At 41.0% G+C, this 20,715-nt stretch overlaps 1 protein-coding gene across 1 annotated transcript in view; it reads right to left on the bottom strand.

Moving 5' to 3' along the window:
- The window catches only part of KIAA1549L (KIAA1549 like), a 213,467-nt gene that overhangs the window by 69,161 nt on the left and 123,591 nt on the right, over positions 1–20,715 (bottom strand). Inside the window, exons 4-10 of the mRNA XM_034769945.1 lie at positions 19,607–19,826; positions 17,050–17,183; positions 14,140–14,302; positions 9,607–9,666; positions 7,730–7,881; positions 6,292–6,463; positions 3,177–3,340 (exon numbers count right to left, since the gene is read on the bottom strand). Coding sequence (XP_034625836.1) covers positions 3,177–3,340; positions 6,292–6,463; positions 7,730–7,881; positions 9,607–9,666; positions 14,140–14,302; positions 17,050–17,183; positions 19,607–19,826 — 1,065 coding nt within the window. The remainder of the gene's footprint in view (positions 1–3,176; positions 3,341–6,291; positions 6,464–7,729; positions 7,882–9,606; positions 9,667–14,139; positions 14,303–17,049; positions 17,184–19,606; positions 19,827–20,715) is intronic.

Below are 20,715 nucleotides of genomic sequence, written 5' to 3'. Positions count from 1 at the left end.
GCGGGCGAGCTATGTGCTGGCCACGGCTTCTCGCCGCCCCCATTGGCCCTGGGACGGCGAACCGCGGCCAGTGGGGGCCGCGATCGGCCAAACCTGCCGCATAAGCAGGTAAATAAAACTGGTCCGGCCCGCCAGGGTGCTTACCCTGGCGAGCCGCGTGCCAAACATTGTCGACCCCTGTTTTAAAGCATTCCCCTTCCAAAGGGGATCCAGTTTATTCAGTCCATACACACATGAATACTCCATGCCAGCTTCGCCTAGCTGCCCATTGGTTCCACAGTTCAAACAAACAGTTTTCTCCCCTTGCACCAGTAATCCCCAAGCCCTCCATCCTGGAGTTGGGTTATAATCCCAATGGTCTCGCTCTCTGGGAACCAAGAATCCTCAGGCCTCCTTCCCACAGCTGGGTTCAGTTCAGTCTCTCTCACTCCCTACAGGAACCAGTTTTGCTTCCAGGAGTTGCTTCCTCAAACCAGCTACAGCTTCCCAGACTTCTGTCCTGTCAGGGTCTCCCAGCACCCTAACTTGAGCGTCACCAGCTCTCACTTGAGCGCCCTCAGCCCTCTCCTTTATAAGAGGCCTGACTAAAGATCACGTGACCAGTGAGTCAGATGACTCATTCTCGCCTCCTGAAGAGGTGGGTTTAGCTTCTCATAGGTGGACAGAATACTATCTCCCCTTAAAAGGCCAACCACCCAGTAACACCGAGCCTATAGAATGATATTTAAATACTAAAGGTTTTATTATCCTTCCACCCTTTGTTCACTAATTTAATTCCATTCACACAGGAAGGATTCTGTGAAATGATGTAATAGGCAGCTCTATCTGAAGAACTGCAGTGCCCCCATTAACAGTAGCAATAGGATTGCAGCAATGAATAGGCAGCTCCACTCTGCTAGTTTTCCTTGACATAAGGCTTCTGAAATCAGATCACATAAATCTGCACCGCTAAAAAACTAAATAAGATGAATACAAAGGAGGGCTCTCCTCACAGAATTTTAATTTCCTTTATTTTAACGCAGAACAGCCAAAAAGTACCAGAAACCCTGACTCTGATAAACAGCTTTCAAACACAAAATATACAGAAGTGAGATTTCAAAACTTTTTCTTAAACTGGAAATATCTACTGCAACTCCATTTTTTAAACAGATTTTGGCCTGGAAGGTTTGCAATGATCAAGTGGTTTCAAGCACTTTTGTAATGAATGAAATTGTACATGTTTACTTTAAAATATATTATACATGTTACCATCAATCATTTGTATTGCAAGTTTTACATTTAAGATTCTGTAGTAATTATAGCACTGGTAATTATTCTTATGCCTAATAGGCTCAAACTCCAAGTAGGTTAAGATGAAAATATATTGTTCTTCTTGAGATATTCTTATTTCATTATCTGCCAAAAATATATATATTTCTCAGCACCATTTTAAGCAGAAACATCAATATCAGAGATGGGAAAAACTATTTAACCATCCAGTCCATCTCCCTGCCAGTGCATCTGTCCAATCTACACCTTCCAACTGGAGCTGACGGAAACGTTTCTGACAAAAGAGTTTTCCATCAGAAAATTTTGTCAAGAACGTGTCATTTAGATAAAATGTCCTTTTGAAAAAAATCAAAATGATGCACTTTGATAAGGTTGAAATATTCATTTTTGACCTTATCACAATGCTCAGACAGCAAGCAGGGTTTTTAATCATTTCAGTCCCCTATCTGCGAAAAGAGGGAAACCAACAAGGAGAGTGAAGGGACAGTGATGTGCACACGTGCTCATTAGCCTAAAAACATCTCACACAATCCTGGCTTTGTTGGGTTGCCAAGCCTAGAAACTGAGATTTTAGTGATGCTGTAGCCCATCTGGGTAGGTTGGCAGCTTTTTCCACTATGGGGAGATACTGTACTTTAAAACAGAATATGTACTTTATAGAAGGAGATTCAAATGGGGGACTTATCTGTCAGTGCCCCTATAATTTACATGGCTCATTAAGTAAAGAGGAAGTATAATTTCCTTAATTCCCTGTAAACTATATTTGCAAGTGGATTAGAAGTACGAAAAAAATAAAAGAAAAGAGTGGTGGTGGTGGGGGGGGAACGGTTGCCATTTCTGCTTTACTAATTGGCTGGAACAGTTCTAATTTAGGACTAGATTCTCAGCTTCTGTCAAAGCAAAGAACTTTCACTAGTCAACTCTTATTAGTGCTAATGGGAACTGCTTAGCGGAATTTCTGTGCATAGAATTGAGAACATCTCTGTCACAGGGCAGGGCTTCTCCCCACTCCTAAACACTCACTGCCAGGCCCAGTCTCCTGTAAGAAGGTTTATTCTCTTAACAGAGGCAGGTAAACAAACAGAAAACAGTCTTTTACCTCACTCCTTTCTCTGCACAGCAACTAGACACCCATGTCTGGCCCATGCAGCCAACTCGGGCTCGAGGGACTTGGGCTGTGTCATTGCTATGTAGACTTCCTGGCTCAGGCTGGGGCCCAGGCTCTAGGACCCTATGATGTGGGAGGGTTCCAGGGCTCTGCACAGAAGTTTGCTCCACTCCACTCCACCATGGCTTGGCTTGCCTTCCCCAAAGAGAGCCTGTCCCAATCACTCTATCTTCCATCTCACATTTCCTACCCTATGGCAGCCCACCCCCTTTATTGGCTAGATTGGGCTCACCTCTTCTTCCACAGGGAGCTAGGCTCAGTTCTACTCACAGGGACCAGCTACACTGTGACAATCTACCTTAGAAACAGATCAAGGTTTGATTTCCATTTTTATCTTTTGCTCCCCAATTGATAGAAGAGACAAATGCCATGGGTGAAGCATGCTTAGTCCTGTGGGAGGGAATAACCATCTTCTGTATGGTTATGGGGTCCAAGGAGAGTCCGATGTCTAGCCCTTCTAGGGAGGAAGGGTGATTGCTTTGGCAGAAGGTCTCAAGTGGGGCGGGGGGGGGGGCAGAAGCAAAAAGCCAAGGGAAACTGAGGCATAGGTCTTTCATCTCACTCCAGGAAAAAGCAAACAGGTTCTGTAACAGCTGAGAAAGTCCTAGCCTGAGTGTACTGACCATTTAAAGTCTCAAATGTCCTTTAAACATGTTTAGGAAAGGATCTGAAGAATGAACACTGGGAAAATTAATGAATATGCTGAGACTAGACATCTCCTGCTTGAACAGACACTTACTTTAGCTCTCTGAGGCAGGTTCATCATGGTGTCTGGTTTGAAATCATTCTTGTTCTTCCTGCACAGAACTGCTGTGATGATGATGATGATAACCGTAACCACAGCAATGGGAGCCAGCACTGCTGCAATGATCCACAGGTTGTTTGGTGGGTTTTTCACCACAGCTACATAAATTGCAAGCCAGAGAGAGTCAGTGTTCCACCATCAGTTACTATGTAAAAGCAACAGAAGAACTAGCTGGGTACTTCCTTAAATGGTCTTCACATAACAATTAGTACAAAAGATTTATTATTTATTCATTTATTTATAATAATTTGTTGGAATTTCTATGATACAAATAGATCAACAGACTTCTATGATCAATCCCTGAGCTCTCTTCTCTCAAATTCCATGTTCCTAGTGATAGACAGCTGCAGAGCACTCCTCTGATTCCTGAGATCAAGAAGTTGGATGAGGTCTCACTCAAATGGCTCTTTCAAAATTTAAGTAAAATAATGTTGAATGAAACAAGCGATAGATGTTTTCCTAAAATAAAAAGCCAGCAGAGCTTGGACTCAGATAGTTTGTGTGTTAAAAATTTGCACATTGCGCCTGGTCCGGCTCCTACAAAAGACATTGGTGCAGACTCACAGCTGCTATAAATTTACATAGCTCCTTTGAAGCCAATGAATTTAAGACAACTCACACCAGCTAAGGATCTGGTTCATTGAGAGTTTTGCCATTGACATCGGCAGAACTGGTCCCTTTGTAGTGCTGCTGTTGTGCTATAGCTTTTTTGGCAGTAACAGGACGGGCGTCACAAAGAGGACAAAATTCGGCACTTGGCGGGAGTGGAATATAGGGGTTGGGAAAAATCATTTTCAGAAATATTGATAATTGCACCAGAATATGAATTATTTCAATGTATTACCATAGTGTCTAGGACAAACCCCACTATGCTAGATGCTGTACATCACAGCACTAATGCATATCTCCACTTATATTACTTGTTAGAACATGTTTACCTAGAGGGCACTCTAAAATTCTAGATTCCATTTTATTTGAGTAAATTGCCACTTAAATCTCTCCGCATATACAGTACATTTAATTAGTGTATATATTAAATATCCTGCTGTGAAATAAATGCACTTTTTCTCATTTAATTTCTTTTTGCAAATGCTTATGCTAATCACCACATTTTGTTTCTTAATTTTGTTAGACTATTAAATTATTAGGCTTAACCTGTATTCTGTATTTATCTTCCTATCTCACTGGCTCCTGGCATGGAAAAGGCGATTATGAAAATACTAGTGTGACATTTCTAACAGACGTACTCCACTTTTTATTTGACTTAACAAACTATACCAAGGACCAGATTCTGTAAAATGATGAATACCCTCAACTGCCACTGACTCCACTAGCTGTCAAAGGCACTTTGCTCCTGGTAGCACCAAGCCCTAAATGTATAGCATCTGGCTACCAGTAATTACCATAGTATAACTAGCTAAAAGCCTGTCTGCGGCTTGATCCTGTCATCCCTGGACACTCAGACCTCCTTGGAAGTCAGTTGTAATTTTAATATTTTAATAACGCAATCAGGTGCTCAAAGGCATATTTTTGCACAGACTCTAAACTGGAATAGTATGTTTAATTAGATCTCAAAAAAGGCAGTGCAGACTCTGAATTTTAACCAACAGTATCCCTCTTAATAAGCAATGTTCACTACTTAATGACCTTAGGTCATTAAATTAATATCTTACTATGGGCTATTTTTTGGTTTGGGGTGTTTAAAACAAAGTCTTCAGTCCAAATTTTACCTGACAACATCCACTTTAATAACCAACTACCCAAGCAATTGTAGAAGAGGTTTATATTATGAGCACTGGAAAATGTGCAGTTCTTTCAGAAGAGTGCACAGAGAAAGGGATGATCTTGTGGTTCATACAAAGGACTGAGACTCAAGAGATTTGGGTAAGTCACTTGCGAATCAATGCCCAATCAACAGGAGTCTTTCCACTGACTTCAATGGGCTTTGGCTCAGGCCCTTAATCTCTCTGGCTCAGTTCCTCATCTGTAAAACCAGGACAATAATATTTTTTCCCACCCTTGGTCTGTCTTGTCTACTCAGATTATAAACTCTTTAGGACAGGAACTATCTCTCACTATGTATCAGTGCAGCACCTATCACAATGGGGCTCCTGCAGGCACTACTATAAAACAAACAACAATGCATCAAAATGAAGAATTTGTAAAATATCTTTCTTGTAATTACAAGGAAATACTTGTACTGTGTTCAAAATGAGGCAATGGGAATATTTTATTTTACTAGCAAGGTACTGGGATGCTTTGTCTCTTCCACTCAAATCGTCCAATCTTAGCTATCCAAGCTCATAATTTCATATAATTATACTCTGTAAACTCTTGACTTCACCTGGTACGGAAATGGAATACGTACACCTACAGATGAGCAAGGCCTCCTTATAACACCATGCAAGTACAAGGTCAGGTCAGCTCAAATCTTGCAAATAACATATAGTCACTCCAACATCCATTTCAAGAGTTTAAAAGCATGTACAGAAGAGAAGAGGACAGTATGTTCTTCTAATTTACAGCCATTTTAGCAGGAAAGGCACTCTGAAGCATTTTTATGGGAAACAATGTAATTTAGAATTTGAGGGAATGTAATTTATGCAAACAGGGGTCAAAAATCTCCATTGTCTGCTGAACAAAGACTGAAAATCAGTAATACAGCGTGATCAAATCTAGGACCAAACACAGGATGCATCGTACTCACTGGAATTGATATTGCACCTTTTGAGCCATTTTTCTGACTTCCTCTCATGCTTATCGCCAATATTTTAATCATTTGTTAAAATTATTTCTCCTTTTTCTATCAATGTTCTTTGTAGCTTCTCTAATGTCAGGGCTTCATCCAAACAGATGGAATGGCTATTCTTTTGTACGCAGCAAGTGCCACCTGACTGAAGATTTTACTAAAACAAGTGCATTTGAAATTATAGAGTGTGGGTTAATGAGCACATCCCATAATTAATGTTGCATTTGAATATTCGTTGTGAGAAATAACAATAAATGTGATTAAAACTGGGGATTGAAAAATTAAGAAAAGGATTCTTACGATCAGCTTGTACTTGGATGACATAACCTAACGTCAAGGCCATCCTTTGAGAATCAACAGTACTCAACATTTTGGCAGCTACAGTTCCCAGCAGAGGTTTCCTGTTGTATAATGTATAGTAAGTCAGTTCAGCGGGCTCCTTGGGTCCTGGAATACGCTGCATTTTTACAATCTTATAATAAAAGGAGAGAGAAAGAGACAGAAGCCATGTTTATATTGTACCATCACTTAGATCCTGATTCTGCACAGAGCCACCTCCAGGCAGACCTCTGCATCTGTCAAGAATCTCATTAACATGCCACACAAGTGCAACTCAATGCAAAACTTCTCATAGGATTTCAGGTCCTTACATTGTTTCATAGCACTGCTTTGTTTACCAAGCAAACAGCAGTCCTTCCTGACAACCTTTATATGAATCTTTTAAAAATATTTCTAATTTGAAATCTCTAGACTAGAAAACAAATGCAGGGAAAAAAGAAAGTAAAATAGCAAACAAAATGTCAACTCTTTTTGGGGTCTCTACAGTGTAGTCCTGTTGTCAACTTGCTTCTGCGCCATGAAAAAAGCAGTTAAACGGAGAAAAATTTAAATGTGCTTTTATTTAAAATTACACTTTGCTGGTATTCTGTGGGTAACAAATAGTCATTTTTTAAAATATTTCACAGTAAATGAAGTTTGGAGAAAGGTGCAGAAAACTGACAACTTAGCTTTTGAAAATTTGCAGGCTGAAAATTTTGAATTACATGAAAGTAGGGCAGCTGGATAACTTTGGTGTAGAAACAAAATAAGCTCTCGTGGAAAATACTGACTGGGAATTGAAATCTCACCAAAGAAAAGACAAAGGTCATTTCCCAATGCAGTAGTTTGTCTGATTCATTAGCAAAATGTTCAGGTTTGAGACCCTCATTTCAGAATGTGATCTGTGTCCCTGCACAGAATAAGGCCATATTAAAAAAACAAATAAAATTTAATTTTAAAAAATCTCTGACCGCTTTGCACAGGATCTCATCACAATGCATAAATCAGATACAACTTTTACTTATTGTGTCAGCCATATGAAAGAAGACCTATAGAAATTCTCTTCACTTCTGAGAATATAGCAAAGCTGTTACTGAAGTTAATTTAACTACTGGACTCTTTCTACTAAAGTTTGCCTGCTACATAAACATATATAGTAAGCAGAGAGCAAAATATTTCCTACTGCAGAGCAACCACTGTCTATTTCCAAAGAGAAAAGAAACATGAAAACATGCCTGACTTTGGAAACAGAAACTCCTTTGAGATGACCTGCACAACTCTCATGCTGGTTTGGTATTCATGAATAAGGATGTCCAAACTCATTCCAATTAACTATTTTGCACAACAATCCATGCAGTATCTATGCACCCAAAGCCTTTTTGAAATACTATCTGGATACAACTTGTATCCTATTGATCACCTGCACAGTGTAGCTGCCCACAGTAGTAGCGCGTTTAAATCGCCTTCCTTGCTGATGGGACATCACGAACAGTGGGGCCAGCCGCTGCTCCATTAGTCTTGCAAAGCTTTGGTTGTTAAGTCCCAGTAATGTAATGTCGACCCCTTGTATAACTGCGGCAATGGAGAAAATCTCATATCAGCAGATTGTGCATGGATGGATTAAATAATACATGGCTGCAATGGTGTATTTGACAAAGATGTACAAGCTAGTTTAGAAGAAAAACAACCTGATAAATTTACACACTCTAAATAATTTCCATTGTGGGTATAACATGACTTTCTGTTTCCAGCCACTATACTGTTTTTCTCAGATAATCTGTCAGCTACATTTCTAAATACAGAGAATAAAATCCTCCAACAGTGTTCTCAGCTTTTCGGTTTACGAAAAGGTCTTTCAGTATCTCTACATCTACACCAAGCTTCAATGCAAAATAAAAGCAAACCCTTAAATGAAAAGCATAAGAACAGACAAGCCTCAAGAAGGTTATCAAAGGACAATTATATGCATTTGTCAGGTAAAGGGACAGTTTTTCATCCAAGAGTCTGTAAATCTGAAATTGAAATTCTACAGGATTCAGTTTGACAAAACATTCTGTGTTCTAGGGCACTGAATGATTTGTGAATACACGTTTGATTTAATAAAGTCCAGTAAATTGTAAAGCATATACAGTATACTTTACATAATTCATACATGTTCACTGTATTTTTGAAGTCATTTAAAAAATTTAAAGGGCTTACCCTGGCAGTTGGAGTTATGTTTTCAAAAACTAGAATATCTATAGTATCCCACTGAAGTCAATGGGAATTTTGTGTCTGCAAGAACTGGAGCATCAGGCTCATTGAATCTGATCAAAGCCCTCTAAGGTCAGTGGGAGTCTTTCCATTGATTTCAATGGGCTTTGGATCAGGCCTGTGATGAATTGCGATAATCTTTTACATAAGAGTAAGTCTTCATCTCAAAAACATCACAATGTAACATAAATAAGTTGAATAAGGATACCAAATCACAGGGGGTGTACAATAGAATTTGATCCATTTCATGTAAGGTTCTGTTTATTTTCTCTTTTGAATTACTAGTAAGGATTCCAAGTACTGACACAATGATATTGTGAAATTTAGTTTTCTATTGGATCAAAGATGTCAAAAAAACTTTACTGGCCCACCTATGACTTCTAAGTGTAAAAAAGATTCTCAGTAGGAGTGTGATATAGTGAATATGTATCAGAGGGGTAGCCGTGTTAGTCTGGATCTGTAAAAAGCAACAGAGAGTCCTGTGGCACCTTTAAGACTAACAGATGTATTGGAGCATAAGCTTTCGTGGGTGAATGCCCACTTCGTCGGATGCATGGACATGCATCTGACGAAGAGGGAATTCACCCACAAAAGCTTATGCTCCAATACATCTGTTAATAGTGAATATGATTACACTGTAAATACAGTATTGTGAAGATCATTAGCATTCTCTGCTGACGTACTAAAGTTATATAAAGTTCAGATTCAGAAACTCTTTGATCCAGAGACAGCAAGTGAGTCATCACAAACTTTGTTACATTCTACAAATATTCATTTTTTCTGGGCTTGAATCCAAACTTCTTTGAATTTCAGATTTAAATCCAAGACCTACATAAAATATAAGTACTAGACACAGGAGACTGCCACCACTGAAGCTGGCAAAAATCACAGCTGTGCCCGGGAGTAGCTATAAATAGGTGAATAGTCCTGCTATATGCAATGGGACATGTTCAATGTGACTACTATTCATTTTCGTGTGAAGTTACTCACTGATGTGTTTGCAGGACTGAGTCCTAACAATTCTCCTGAGACAGAAAAAAGTACCTGTAATCACCCAGTAGTCTCTAGTAGTTTCTGAGACATCGAGGTTTGGATACTCCAAAGCTTAAAAAAAAAAAAAAAATTACTTCATAATATTCCAACATTCAACACATTATACGTCTCAAAAATATAAATTAACCAAACACTAGGAAATAAGGCTAAAGTGTGGCTTTGCCACAAGCCCCACGTATGGGGCAAAACATTAGTGTGCTGCCCAGGAGAAGACCTGGAGACACACCATGACTCCAAGGGTCACAATCTACTTCCCGATTTGTCCCTTGCTTTGTGGGAGTGGGGCAGCAGTCAAAAGTACACTGTGCCGAATCTACTCCTAGCACAACACACATGCCCCGGTGCAGCTGTGCCAGCTGGCATATTGGGACACGATGGAACCAAGGTACCTTCCATTCCAGAGACACCATCCTTGCTCTGAGACTTTTAGGGACATTTATGAAAAAATTAGGGAGGAATTATGGAAATTGCTTGGAGCAGCAGCAAGTGCCAAAGGTATGAGGGCAAATATACACAGGTGGCCTGGGGTAGCGGCTTGAACGCTTGTGGTGCATTTTAGATGCATGGTAGAGTAATAACAGAGGTAAACTGGAGTAACATTTAGTAACATCAACTTCTGTGATGAGGAGTGACCATGATATTGGCCGTATACTCATTCCTTTGCAAGCACTTCTGACACCATTTTGCATGGGGTTTTTTTGTTTTTTTGTTTTTTTTGTGTGGCGGTTTTGGCTGATTTTGTCCCTGGGTTGGGGCACTGATAAGAGGCAAGCTGTGACAAGTTTGAATGGGTTGGGGCACGGGTTTCACTGCCCAAGCCACAGGCTGCATGTTGCGCTTTAACTACCCCGTGTGGACCTGCTGACATGCTCTAGATATCTATAGCGTGTTAACGTAGTCCAACAGGTCCACACGATTATGGAAAACTAGGGTGGGCTGGCACCTCTGCCATTCCCTACCTCTTCCCGCTCACAACTGCAGGGTGGAGAAATGCAGATGCTTTACATAGGCTGCTCTTCCCACATGGGGAGCCTGTGTAAGGGAATAAGGGGACATTTAGTGCCTCCTTATTCCCCTGTGCAGCTTTACGAGCCAGGGCATAATTTGGTGCTAAATAAATAATAAAATAAATAAGGGTCTGATTCTACTAGCCCTACTCAAATACACATTGAATAGAGCCCCACTCATCACATAGTCCCATTGAAACCAATGATTTCAGTAGGACTGCTCATGGAGTAAGGTACTATTTAATGTAAGGCTAGCAGAATCTGGTCATAAATAAACAATATATAAAAAGAATGTATTTAATATATGTATCAAATATATCTGTTTGTGTGTGAATTATAGTTGAAATAAACAAAATGACCCTATTTCACATTGCCAAACTATATGGCATCAAACATTCAGAGTATGATGTTACTATACCACCATTCATAGTATTATGCTGAAATTTACTAGATGGCTGTGAGAAACTCATGTTTTACATTTTGATCCTCTTGCACTTTTACATCTCAAATGTGCCTTATAACGTGAAATTCATTAGCAATTAATTCACAATCTAGATATGCAGCTTTTTCATTACAAGAGAAAATGTGGAAAGGATTTAATCTATGGCATATAGCAGCTTTAGTTACCATAGAATTTTAGAAAACAAAATAAAGTGATTTGAAATATTAAACTTTGCAAAGCATTGTATCACTGCTTATTTTAACTGTCTTCTTCTTCTTCTTCGTATGGCTGATGTAAACGTATAATTTTACATTCAGATGGCTGATCCAGATAATTGCATCAGGAGTAGTGGAGTGTATCACTGTAATGCCTCCTTCGTATTTGTGAATCAGGCATTGAGTTGTTATATGTTCCATGGTCTGTTCTGGGTGACCACATTCGCACATCGGAGAGATTTTAATTTTTCATTTGTGCAGCAAGTATCCTGCCATGATTTGTGCAGATGCCATCAGGGTTACTTGAACTGTGCATATATATGATAACTCCTGAAGGCTCTGAAGGAACCATTACAGCCTTCTGGGAAATAATGAGTTCTCACAACGATAGGAATAGTTACCTGGTAGACTGATACCATTACGGTGTCAGGTTAATAAGCACAAAACAATTTCCTAAGTAAATATTTACACAACGGTCAGTATAAATCTGAGGCTATATATTTTGCATGCACAGCAGGTTCATCAGTCAGCTGCATACCTGCTGTGGGGGGAATTTAACCAAAACCTGCAACTTCTCTTTGAAGCCATTACATGCTGTGCTACAGCAGCACTAGCTAAGGACTTGATCATGCCTACTAGGCACAGACCTGTGCTGGGGGCAGTGAGGAACTGCATTACCTCATGGGGAGCTCTGGCAGCAGGGCCGGCTCTACCATTTTTGCCGCCCCAAGAAAAAAAAAAAACTGCCCGAACTGCCGAAGCAGAAAAAAAAAAAAAGCCACCCGAACTGCCGTGCTTCCTCCGCTGGTGCCTGGAGCAGGTCCTGTCTGGCAGGGATTCTGCCTCAGTGAGGGAATGCCTTCCAGAGGTCCCTTGCACATGAAGAGCATGCCTGCTGCTATACTGCCTTTATGGGGGGCAGCATACTCCTCTCCCTTGCACACCAGTCCTGCTGTGGAGGCTGGTTTGGAGAGTGAGCCAGAGCCTTCGTCCCAACCTCTCTGGGATCTCTCTGTGCACCTGTGTAGCCCTGAATCTGCAACAAGCACATGGAGTTGTGTCGGCCATGCAAAGAGAAAAGGCTCTTTGTGCATGACTCCCCTTTCACCTGCATAAAGTTCACAATCTGGAACTGATAAACATGTGAGCAGGCTGATGCTGTGAAACTGTCCCAAGATGGAATTGTCTCAGGCAGTCCAAGATGCAGTACAGTTAGTGATGTAAAACTGTACAGTTTCAACCACAGTAATTCAGTTCCCTGCACTGCGATTGGTTGTGATGGGCTGATTTGTACAATCATAGTGGATTGCCATTGAGAAATAACCATACTATGTGAATCCCTGTACTCTGAGTGACAGATGGCCATTCTACAAAGGCAGGGTTAGGCTGAGACTCCTGGCCTACTCGCATTGATGAGTGAGCAGTTACTCATGCAAATGACTTCAAAAGGGACTATTTGGAAGAGCACCTCATCATCAGTGTGAGAAAGGGGGTCAAAATGTGGTTCTATATGGTTATTTCTCAATAAGGAAGAAAGGACCAAAAGGGTGATTTAACATTTCCCCGACTTCTCAAGTGTGACAACTTTGTTTCATTAGGCCAGGAAATGTATTACAGTTTCTAAGGATTTTCTCTTAAGATACAAACTCCAATAATTCAGAGGTAGGAGCAAAAAGCTTTGCTTAGCCCTACCCTGTTAGGACTAGTTATTGCAACATTCCATACAGAATGGAAAATAACACACTGAGAATCCCATGAAATGGATAGGTCTGATAGGCTGGGTCGAAGACAGTGTTTGAATTTCTTGGCTACTGTAGGCTTAAGCCAGACCTTTATTGTTATTCCAACACATTCTTTAATATTTGAGAAGTGTATCATAAAGACTTATGCATAGTAAGATCAATTGGAACCTGCCCTCTTTTAACTCAAGACCACTATTACATATTAATGTTCCCCCATTGTGACTTTGTCTCCATTTACACTGATCTTTTCCTGTGAATAGCAAACTCGTAATTATACTGAGCCTAATTTCACAGGCCGAATTTAAATGATCAAGCAAAAATCCTCATAGCTATCAATATTCTTGTGTCTTCACTCATTTTATGGAAATCAAAATATTACATGGGTCAAAGAGAATACATTCTGTGCGTACTGCCCTGAGGCACGATTTTCACTGATTCACAGCATCCTTGCTTCATAACACAGGGAAATAAGAGGCTTCATAGCGTGAAATGAAAACTTCATCCTGAAATATTTAAACCTTGTTTGTGATTTAAAGAAATGTCTTGCAAAGTTAGCATAAGACACTCAGAAAAGGCACGAAAGAGTTGTTTCAAACAGGTTTTTAAACACAGTTCTTCTGCTCTTCACTTCAAGGCCTTCACCCATTCCCCACTCTAATGGTTTCAAAAGAACCTGGATCTGTTGACATTCAGAGCACTACAAAGTCCATCTATTTCAACAGGCATTTGGGCTCTAATTCTGCTCCTGCTGAAGTTAATGTCAAAACTTCCATTAATATAATGGTGCAGAATCAGGCCATTGGTGAGGGTGATGCTCGCGGGGTAGAGAGAGAGCTAGGGATGTTTTGTTATGTTTTTTTGATTCAGTGCTGGCTTTATAGTTGTGTGAGATCTGCCACTGTTTTGCCACTGGGAGAGGGGTGGGGGAAGGAAGAAGTTTTATGCATTCTTAAATATTTACCAGGGTTCCTAGAGGCCAGGATAGGTGTCTATTTAATATGTTAAATTGAAATAAATAAATAAAATAAAATGCATTTTAAATTTCCATTTGTTACATTTCAAAGTACTTCAAGCAGAGTCAGCAAATCTTTACAGAACACTATAATGTAAGAGCTTACATTCTGCAATGGTCAGTGGCGGGTAGGTAAGATAGAATCCCACCAGCTCAGCTGAAAGCTGATTAAGAAGGTAGCTGGAGATGGTGCCATTTAGGGCTGTACTTTGATTGCTCACCACATAAAACAAAGTGACAGCTTGGGAGACATTTGATGTGTTCAAAATCTGAAACAAAACAAAAGTAAAGAAACAGTGGGAGGCTACATTTCAACTCGTTAGTTCGCACATTTTATATAATCAGTCCGAATAACAAATCAGAGGAATGTTAACTGTGATCATCATTTTCTGTAAAAAGGATGTGCTCTGTTTAGCACATGTAGCTTCATTACTGAACAGAGGCAGGTGGAACAGGAGTAGCAGGGCTGGCTCCAGGTCTTCTGCCGCCCCAAGCGGCAAAAAAAAAAAAAAAAAAAAAAAAAAAGCCGATCAGCAGCACTCCGGCGGCAGCTCAATCGCACCACTCCATGCTTCGGCGGCAGTTCAGTGGTGGGTCTTTCACTCCCTCTCTTCCTCTTCGGCGGCACTTTGGCGGCAGATCAAAGAGGAAGAGAGGGACTGAGGGACCCGCAGCCGAATTTCCGCCAAAGACCCGGACGTGCCGCCCCGATACCGAACAGAGTGCCGCCCCTTTGTATTGGCTGCCCCAAGCACTTGCTTCCTTAGCTGGTGCCTGGAGCTGGCCCTGAGGACTGTAGCCCCGAGTGAGGACCAGAAATTCTATTCCTGATTTTCGATGGAAAAATGGCAAAAATACAAGGAGGGTGAGACTGATTATTTGACAGATAAAATATTAAAAGCCTTTACTATGGGGAAGTGGCAGCCCCCTCCCCCCCATGTACTCCTCAAGGGGCATCAGTCCCTTCTCTATCATCCTACTGAGGTGACATAAATCTCCTCCTCTCTCTTCCAGCTTCATGGGAAAAGGTCTTCCCCTTTCTTTCTGATCTTGCTGCTGTGTTGAATGGCTGTCTGCTCTCTTCCTCACCCCCATCTTGGAGCCTGCCTCTACCCATACTGTGTCTGGTATCTACGAGGAATACAGGAAGGAAAGAGGGGTGCTGAAAAAAGCTCTGTTGTACCTCCCTTCTCCTCCTATATTGCCACACATACCAGCCACAGACTAGGAGATTATTGAGGTATAAAAGAAAAAAAGGTTAACTTTACTGCTTTTATGTAGGTTTTGCTTTATGCTTATTCATATAAATCATCATTTGATTTAACTGCCTCTTTTTAGGGTTACAGTCAACACACAAAATGTGTCACAGTATAGTCACTCGATAGAATTCTCTGCTCTGATTATCACTGGTGATTCTACAGGATATCAAAAACACACAGGACTGTAATCAATAAACCCAATGTTTAATGTATTTATCACTAACACAGGCTTTATAAGGATATGAGTACACTTCAACATAAACCTGGGCTTGAGCTCAGCTTAAGCCTAACTCCTCCATGCATCTACATTGCAATTGCTCAGACCTGAAGGCTGGAGGGTCGGAGCTCGAGTTAAGCCAGGACCCAAGGTCCAAACCCTATTGTTTGGCAGCATAGATGCAGCCCTGCTTGACTCAGGTCTCTGGAGTCAGTTGGAAGTATCCCACAGTTCCTTGGGACAATTTCCATAGTCCTTTCTATCCCAACAATCTGCAATCCACTCTATTGAAAACAGAAGAAAGCACACACACCTCGCCCCTTTGCGAATGGCAGTAGCTCAAGTCAGAGTTAACCCATTTTTCTCTGATTACCAATCTGCAAGCATACTATCAGAGAGCCTCCTGGGTTTGCAATGGAAAGTGAACCGATCAAGCCTTTTGTAAAGCTAACTGCTTCCTGGTCACAGGAGGACAGCCAGATTTTGGTGACTCTCTGGTGCAAGGCCAGTAAAACTGTGGACTTAAGCACCAGGAATGACCAAGCATGCCAGCAGACAGCTAAAAAACTGGCAGCTCTGTAGGTTTTCTAGACAGGTGATCATTGTAGGGAGCATATTTAGAGGCCAAAGAATGAATACGAGAAGACCAGGGACAAGAACTGAACTTCAGGCAACCTGCCAATAACATGCCCATTTTATGATTACTTTGACTAGATCCTGGGCACTGTGCCCAGTATACAGCCATCCATGTTTCATGAGGACCTGGTGAGCTGGGATGGTGCCCTGCTGGCCCTTGAAATCAGCATAGGAACTGATGGGAGCCAGCACCAGGCTCCCAGTCAGGAGCATGAAGTGACTCTTTTAACAGAACTAATCCCAGAGCAGTAACTACATGAGTAACTTTAGGCATGTGAGGACTCTCCACTCCCATAAATCTTTGTACGCTCTTTGCAGGATCAAGCCCATGGTGCACAGCACAGATTTACAAACACGGAGCATATAGGACATAAAGAAAGGTGATTCATTCCCTTGGTTCTGATCCTGCAAACACTTGCACATCTTTAACTTTACACACATGAATAGACCCACTGGTTCTTAGTCAGAGTGCCAGAAATGACATATTCTACACTTCAAAGTTCAGTAACAATATAGAGAAAAGTATCTTACACTTTATTGTCAGAAGGAGTTTTGTTGGAGCTGACTTGTAATAAATACAAATAGTATTAGAATGATGACTCTACGTAAACCTGAAACTCAGTAAATTTTCAATTCAGAAAAGTGACATGAATAATGGTTTTTCAAATAATAAAACAGCTTTTTATGCAACTGTGCTTCATCATCTTTTTTCACAAATGTTGCATCCATAAGATCTTAGTAAAATGTAAAACAGCATACCTAATTTAATATCAAAATATAAAAACATTTCCAAAGTGACTATCAAGTTTATTATGTTGACATTAACATAATGTCTACAAGCACTCTTAACAGCAGGGAATAATCATATGTGATTTAAAGATTAGCTAAAGAGGTTAAATTTTACCTGAACTGTTAAGTTGTTGCTAGTGTTTAAGACCTTTCTTTCAGCATCCTCGAATGCTTTTCGTAATCGTTGCTCCATGGTCTGAACAAACTTGCATGACTGTATGTTGTCTGCTTGACCAACAAACTGCAGCTCTACAACAGGAATAGTATGTGTGAGTTTTAGTGAAAATATATTCCTAGTCTGCATAACTCCTATAGTGAGTCACACCAAAATGATAAATTTAAGAAATTAAACAAGAGATAGTAATATCATGTGAGGTTTGCTTATGTTTTTAAGCAGCATTATAAACAGTTTATCATTAAGATAAAATACAAGAATTAAAATCTGTGATTAAAAGCATAAATAAAAGTGATATATATGATTGCAGGTTCTTGTTCAAAGGCTAAGGGACAAACAAAAAGCATTTTAAAACATGAATGATATCTTTAAAATCTTTAAGGATTTTAACCTCATAGGAAAGAAAAAAAATCATCATACAGATTCTCATTCTTTTTTCTCTGGATAATAATATACTCAACAAGATATTTGTAATATATTTTATATGCTTATGAAATCTCTTTGAAATTCAAAATGTGTCTTTACAGGCTGACCTGCTAGTGCAACACTTCACCTACTATATGGGGAATCAGTCTGGAGACACAAGGTAAGTATGGACCAATTCCCCCACATTCTCCTATTACTCTGCACTGAATACTGCAGTAGTGTTACAGAGAGGTTAAAATGATAACCCAGGTTTAGGATGTTTGGAATCCAAGACCCCAGTTGGTCCAGCAAGACCCTATATGCATATATGGGGCTCCCGGCATCATAGGAAATACATAATATGCTTTAGAATACATGTCACACATTTAGTTCAAGGTCTGAGGATTTCAAATATTTAAATGTATTGAGTCCAATTCATCCCAGGTGTAACTCCACTGTTTTCAGCGGAGTTGCACCCGGGATAAAGATGTCCCACCATTCTCACATTTAAAGAGATAGGGCACGGACAATGGGTACTCCTGGAGGAATTCTGAGCCACTGCGCATTGCAGAATTTTGCAGAAATTAACGTTGTGCATGCAGAATTTCATTTCCCCCCATAGAAATGGGCTGCAGTGCTGCTAGCCGCCACTAGGGGCCACTGGTTCCGGCAGAGCCCAACTTGCATATAGAAGTCACTGCTGGGGGGAGGGAGCTAGAGGGTTTCTGGCAACTGCAGTTCCCAGCATGCTTTGAGAGAAGGAGAGGGCAGCACGCAGGAAACTCCATGTAAGCCTGGGACTGAGCATCAGGCTGTTTCTCCCTCTGTATCCCTGGGCTCTGGGAGGGAGGGGGATGGGTGTCTGGGCAAGGGGCCCTGCAGCTGAGCTCTGGGGAGGAGAGGGTTCGGGTGCATTGGCTACGGGGGAGGGGGGGAAGGTTGCCCCAGGTGGTCTCTGAGGGAGAGGGGTTGTGGGTGTCTGGCCCCCTGGTTGGGCTGGGGGGGCGGGAAGAGGGCAGAGAAACAGGAACTGGATTGTCATAGAGGTTTCTTTAACTCTCTACTCCTGGGGGGAAATTTGTGTGTGTCCATATTGTTACAGACATACTTCCTGACAGGTATTTTGAAATAAATTAACAAAATAATTGAAACTGGTGTGATTATGTAGTGTTATTTTGACAAATAAAATTTGGAGAATTTTAAAATACACCTCTACCCCGATATAACACGAATTTGGATATAACGCAATAAAGCAGCGCTCCGGGGGGGCGGGGCTGCGTGCTCCGGCGGATCAAAGCAAGTTCGATATAACGCGGTTTCACCTATAATGCAGTAAGATTTTTTGGCTCCCGAGGACAGCGTTATATCGGGGTAGAGGTGTATTGTGCACAGAATGCCCCCAGGAGTAAATGGGACTGCACACATGGAACTGGGTACCAAATTTAGATCACTGTTTTCTCTGAGAGGAACTGATGTCTGAACTGACAGCAAGTTGTGTAGTAGGAAGAGAGCCTGAGACATAAGCCCTTGTATCAGAGGCCTGGTATGAGGCAGGACCTGCTCACAGAATCTGGCAAGAACAGGGCTGATATTGCAGAAATACACATTCCTAAGAAGTGCTAAGTACATAGTACTCACGCAAACACATCCCAATATCAAGGATGGTACAAAAACATTCCCCAAGGATAACAGAAACACACTGACCCCTCCTAAAAGATAAGGTCAGGATGACAGTACATAACTTTTGTATTGGTATATAAAGATGTATCTCAGAGGGAGTGTCTTTGGTCAGCCTAGGGGACAGTGGAAAGTCCCGCCTCTGACTGAGCTGTGTCCACTGTTACGGGCATACATGTCTTAGTCTCCTCAGAGAGTTCCAGGTGCTATTACCATGCTTCGTCGACAATAAATCTGGCTGGGCGCCTTCATACCTTAAAAGAGCTTGTGGTCATTGGGCGGTTCGCTCGAGGTCTGCTGTGCCAACTGTCTGTGCAGAGCTGGGACAGTACACAGGGAGAACACACACACGCAACCAACTATCTAATCACAAGTTGTGCAACTGTTACACCAGATATGTGATTTTATTACTTGCCTGTTTTTAGCTGGAAATGGTATGCAGGTAATGAATTCCATGGTAAGGCCAATACAGCAACAGACTGAAGATTTGGCACATGCTGCTTTATGTCCGCTGTGGTGTTGCTAATACCATAAGCAATGAGCATTTCAATAACAACAGCAGGTATAAAAACCAACCTCCCCTTCGTAACGTAGTAACCAACTGTCACATTGTTTGATTGTTCCAGAATTTCAACCTAAAACACACAGGGAAAATGTCTTTTTTTAATTTCCCTTTTAATTACTACGCTATTGGATTTTTTCATTCTGAATGGGATTTCCTAGAGGTTTTGCGTGTAATCTCCTTTAGGGCAGGAGGTGCAATATACAGTAATTTTAATTTTGAATCTAAAATCTAAAGTTCCCATCCTGAAAACCCTGATACACGAGTAACTTCACACACAAGAAGTTTCACTAAGTTCTCATGTGTGTGTCAATGTTTTCAGGCTCAGGACCAAAAGAGTGTAAGGATAAAATTCTTTACTGCCTGACCCCCTAACTTCACTTGGGGCTCTGTTCTATGTACTCAGCGCTCTCTCGACAGGCAAACCTATCATTGCCATCAGCAGAAGTTCTGGGCACAGACCATCTGCAAAATGAGCACAACAGTGAGCCACAGCAAAGATCAGGAATAGAGAAAAAAAATTGCCCCAATGTCTTGGGTTGTTAGGCTCAAAACTTGTGCCTAGTACTACATCAAGTTGGGCTCCTCCATTAAAGGGGAGAGGAACAAAACCCAGAAGGAAAGGAGTGACAGTACGGCTACTCTGCAGCCTGTATAGCCATCATTGGGAACAAGCTCTCTAAGCTCACTACTGCCATCTTCCCCTGCCTACTTAGCATGCGAAAGGGAAAGGAGAAATTTGTAGAGTTATAGCTCAACAACCAAACCGGACTTTCCACAATTTACTCAAATAGGATGATTTTTGTCCTTCCTCCATCATTTTTATCAATGTTCCCTTTTTGTGTCTTTACTTACAGCCAATATGCTGTAAGCAGAGCTGTGCAAAGAACCCCCTGTTTATAGTAATGGGAGCTCCATCCCTCACTTTATACAGAATATGGCTCTAACAATCTATTTAATTC

This window comes from Trachemys scripta, chromosome 4 (assembly GCF_013100865.1).
Source record: "Trachemys scripta elegans isolate TJP31775 chromosome 4, CAS_Tse_1.0, whole genome shotgun sequence".
Classification (NCBI taxonomy): Eukaryota; Metazoa; Chordata; order Testudines; family Emydidae; genus Trachemys; species Trachemys scripta.
This window is presented reverse-complemented; position numbering and strand designations above follow the sequence as displayed.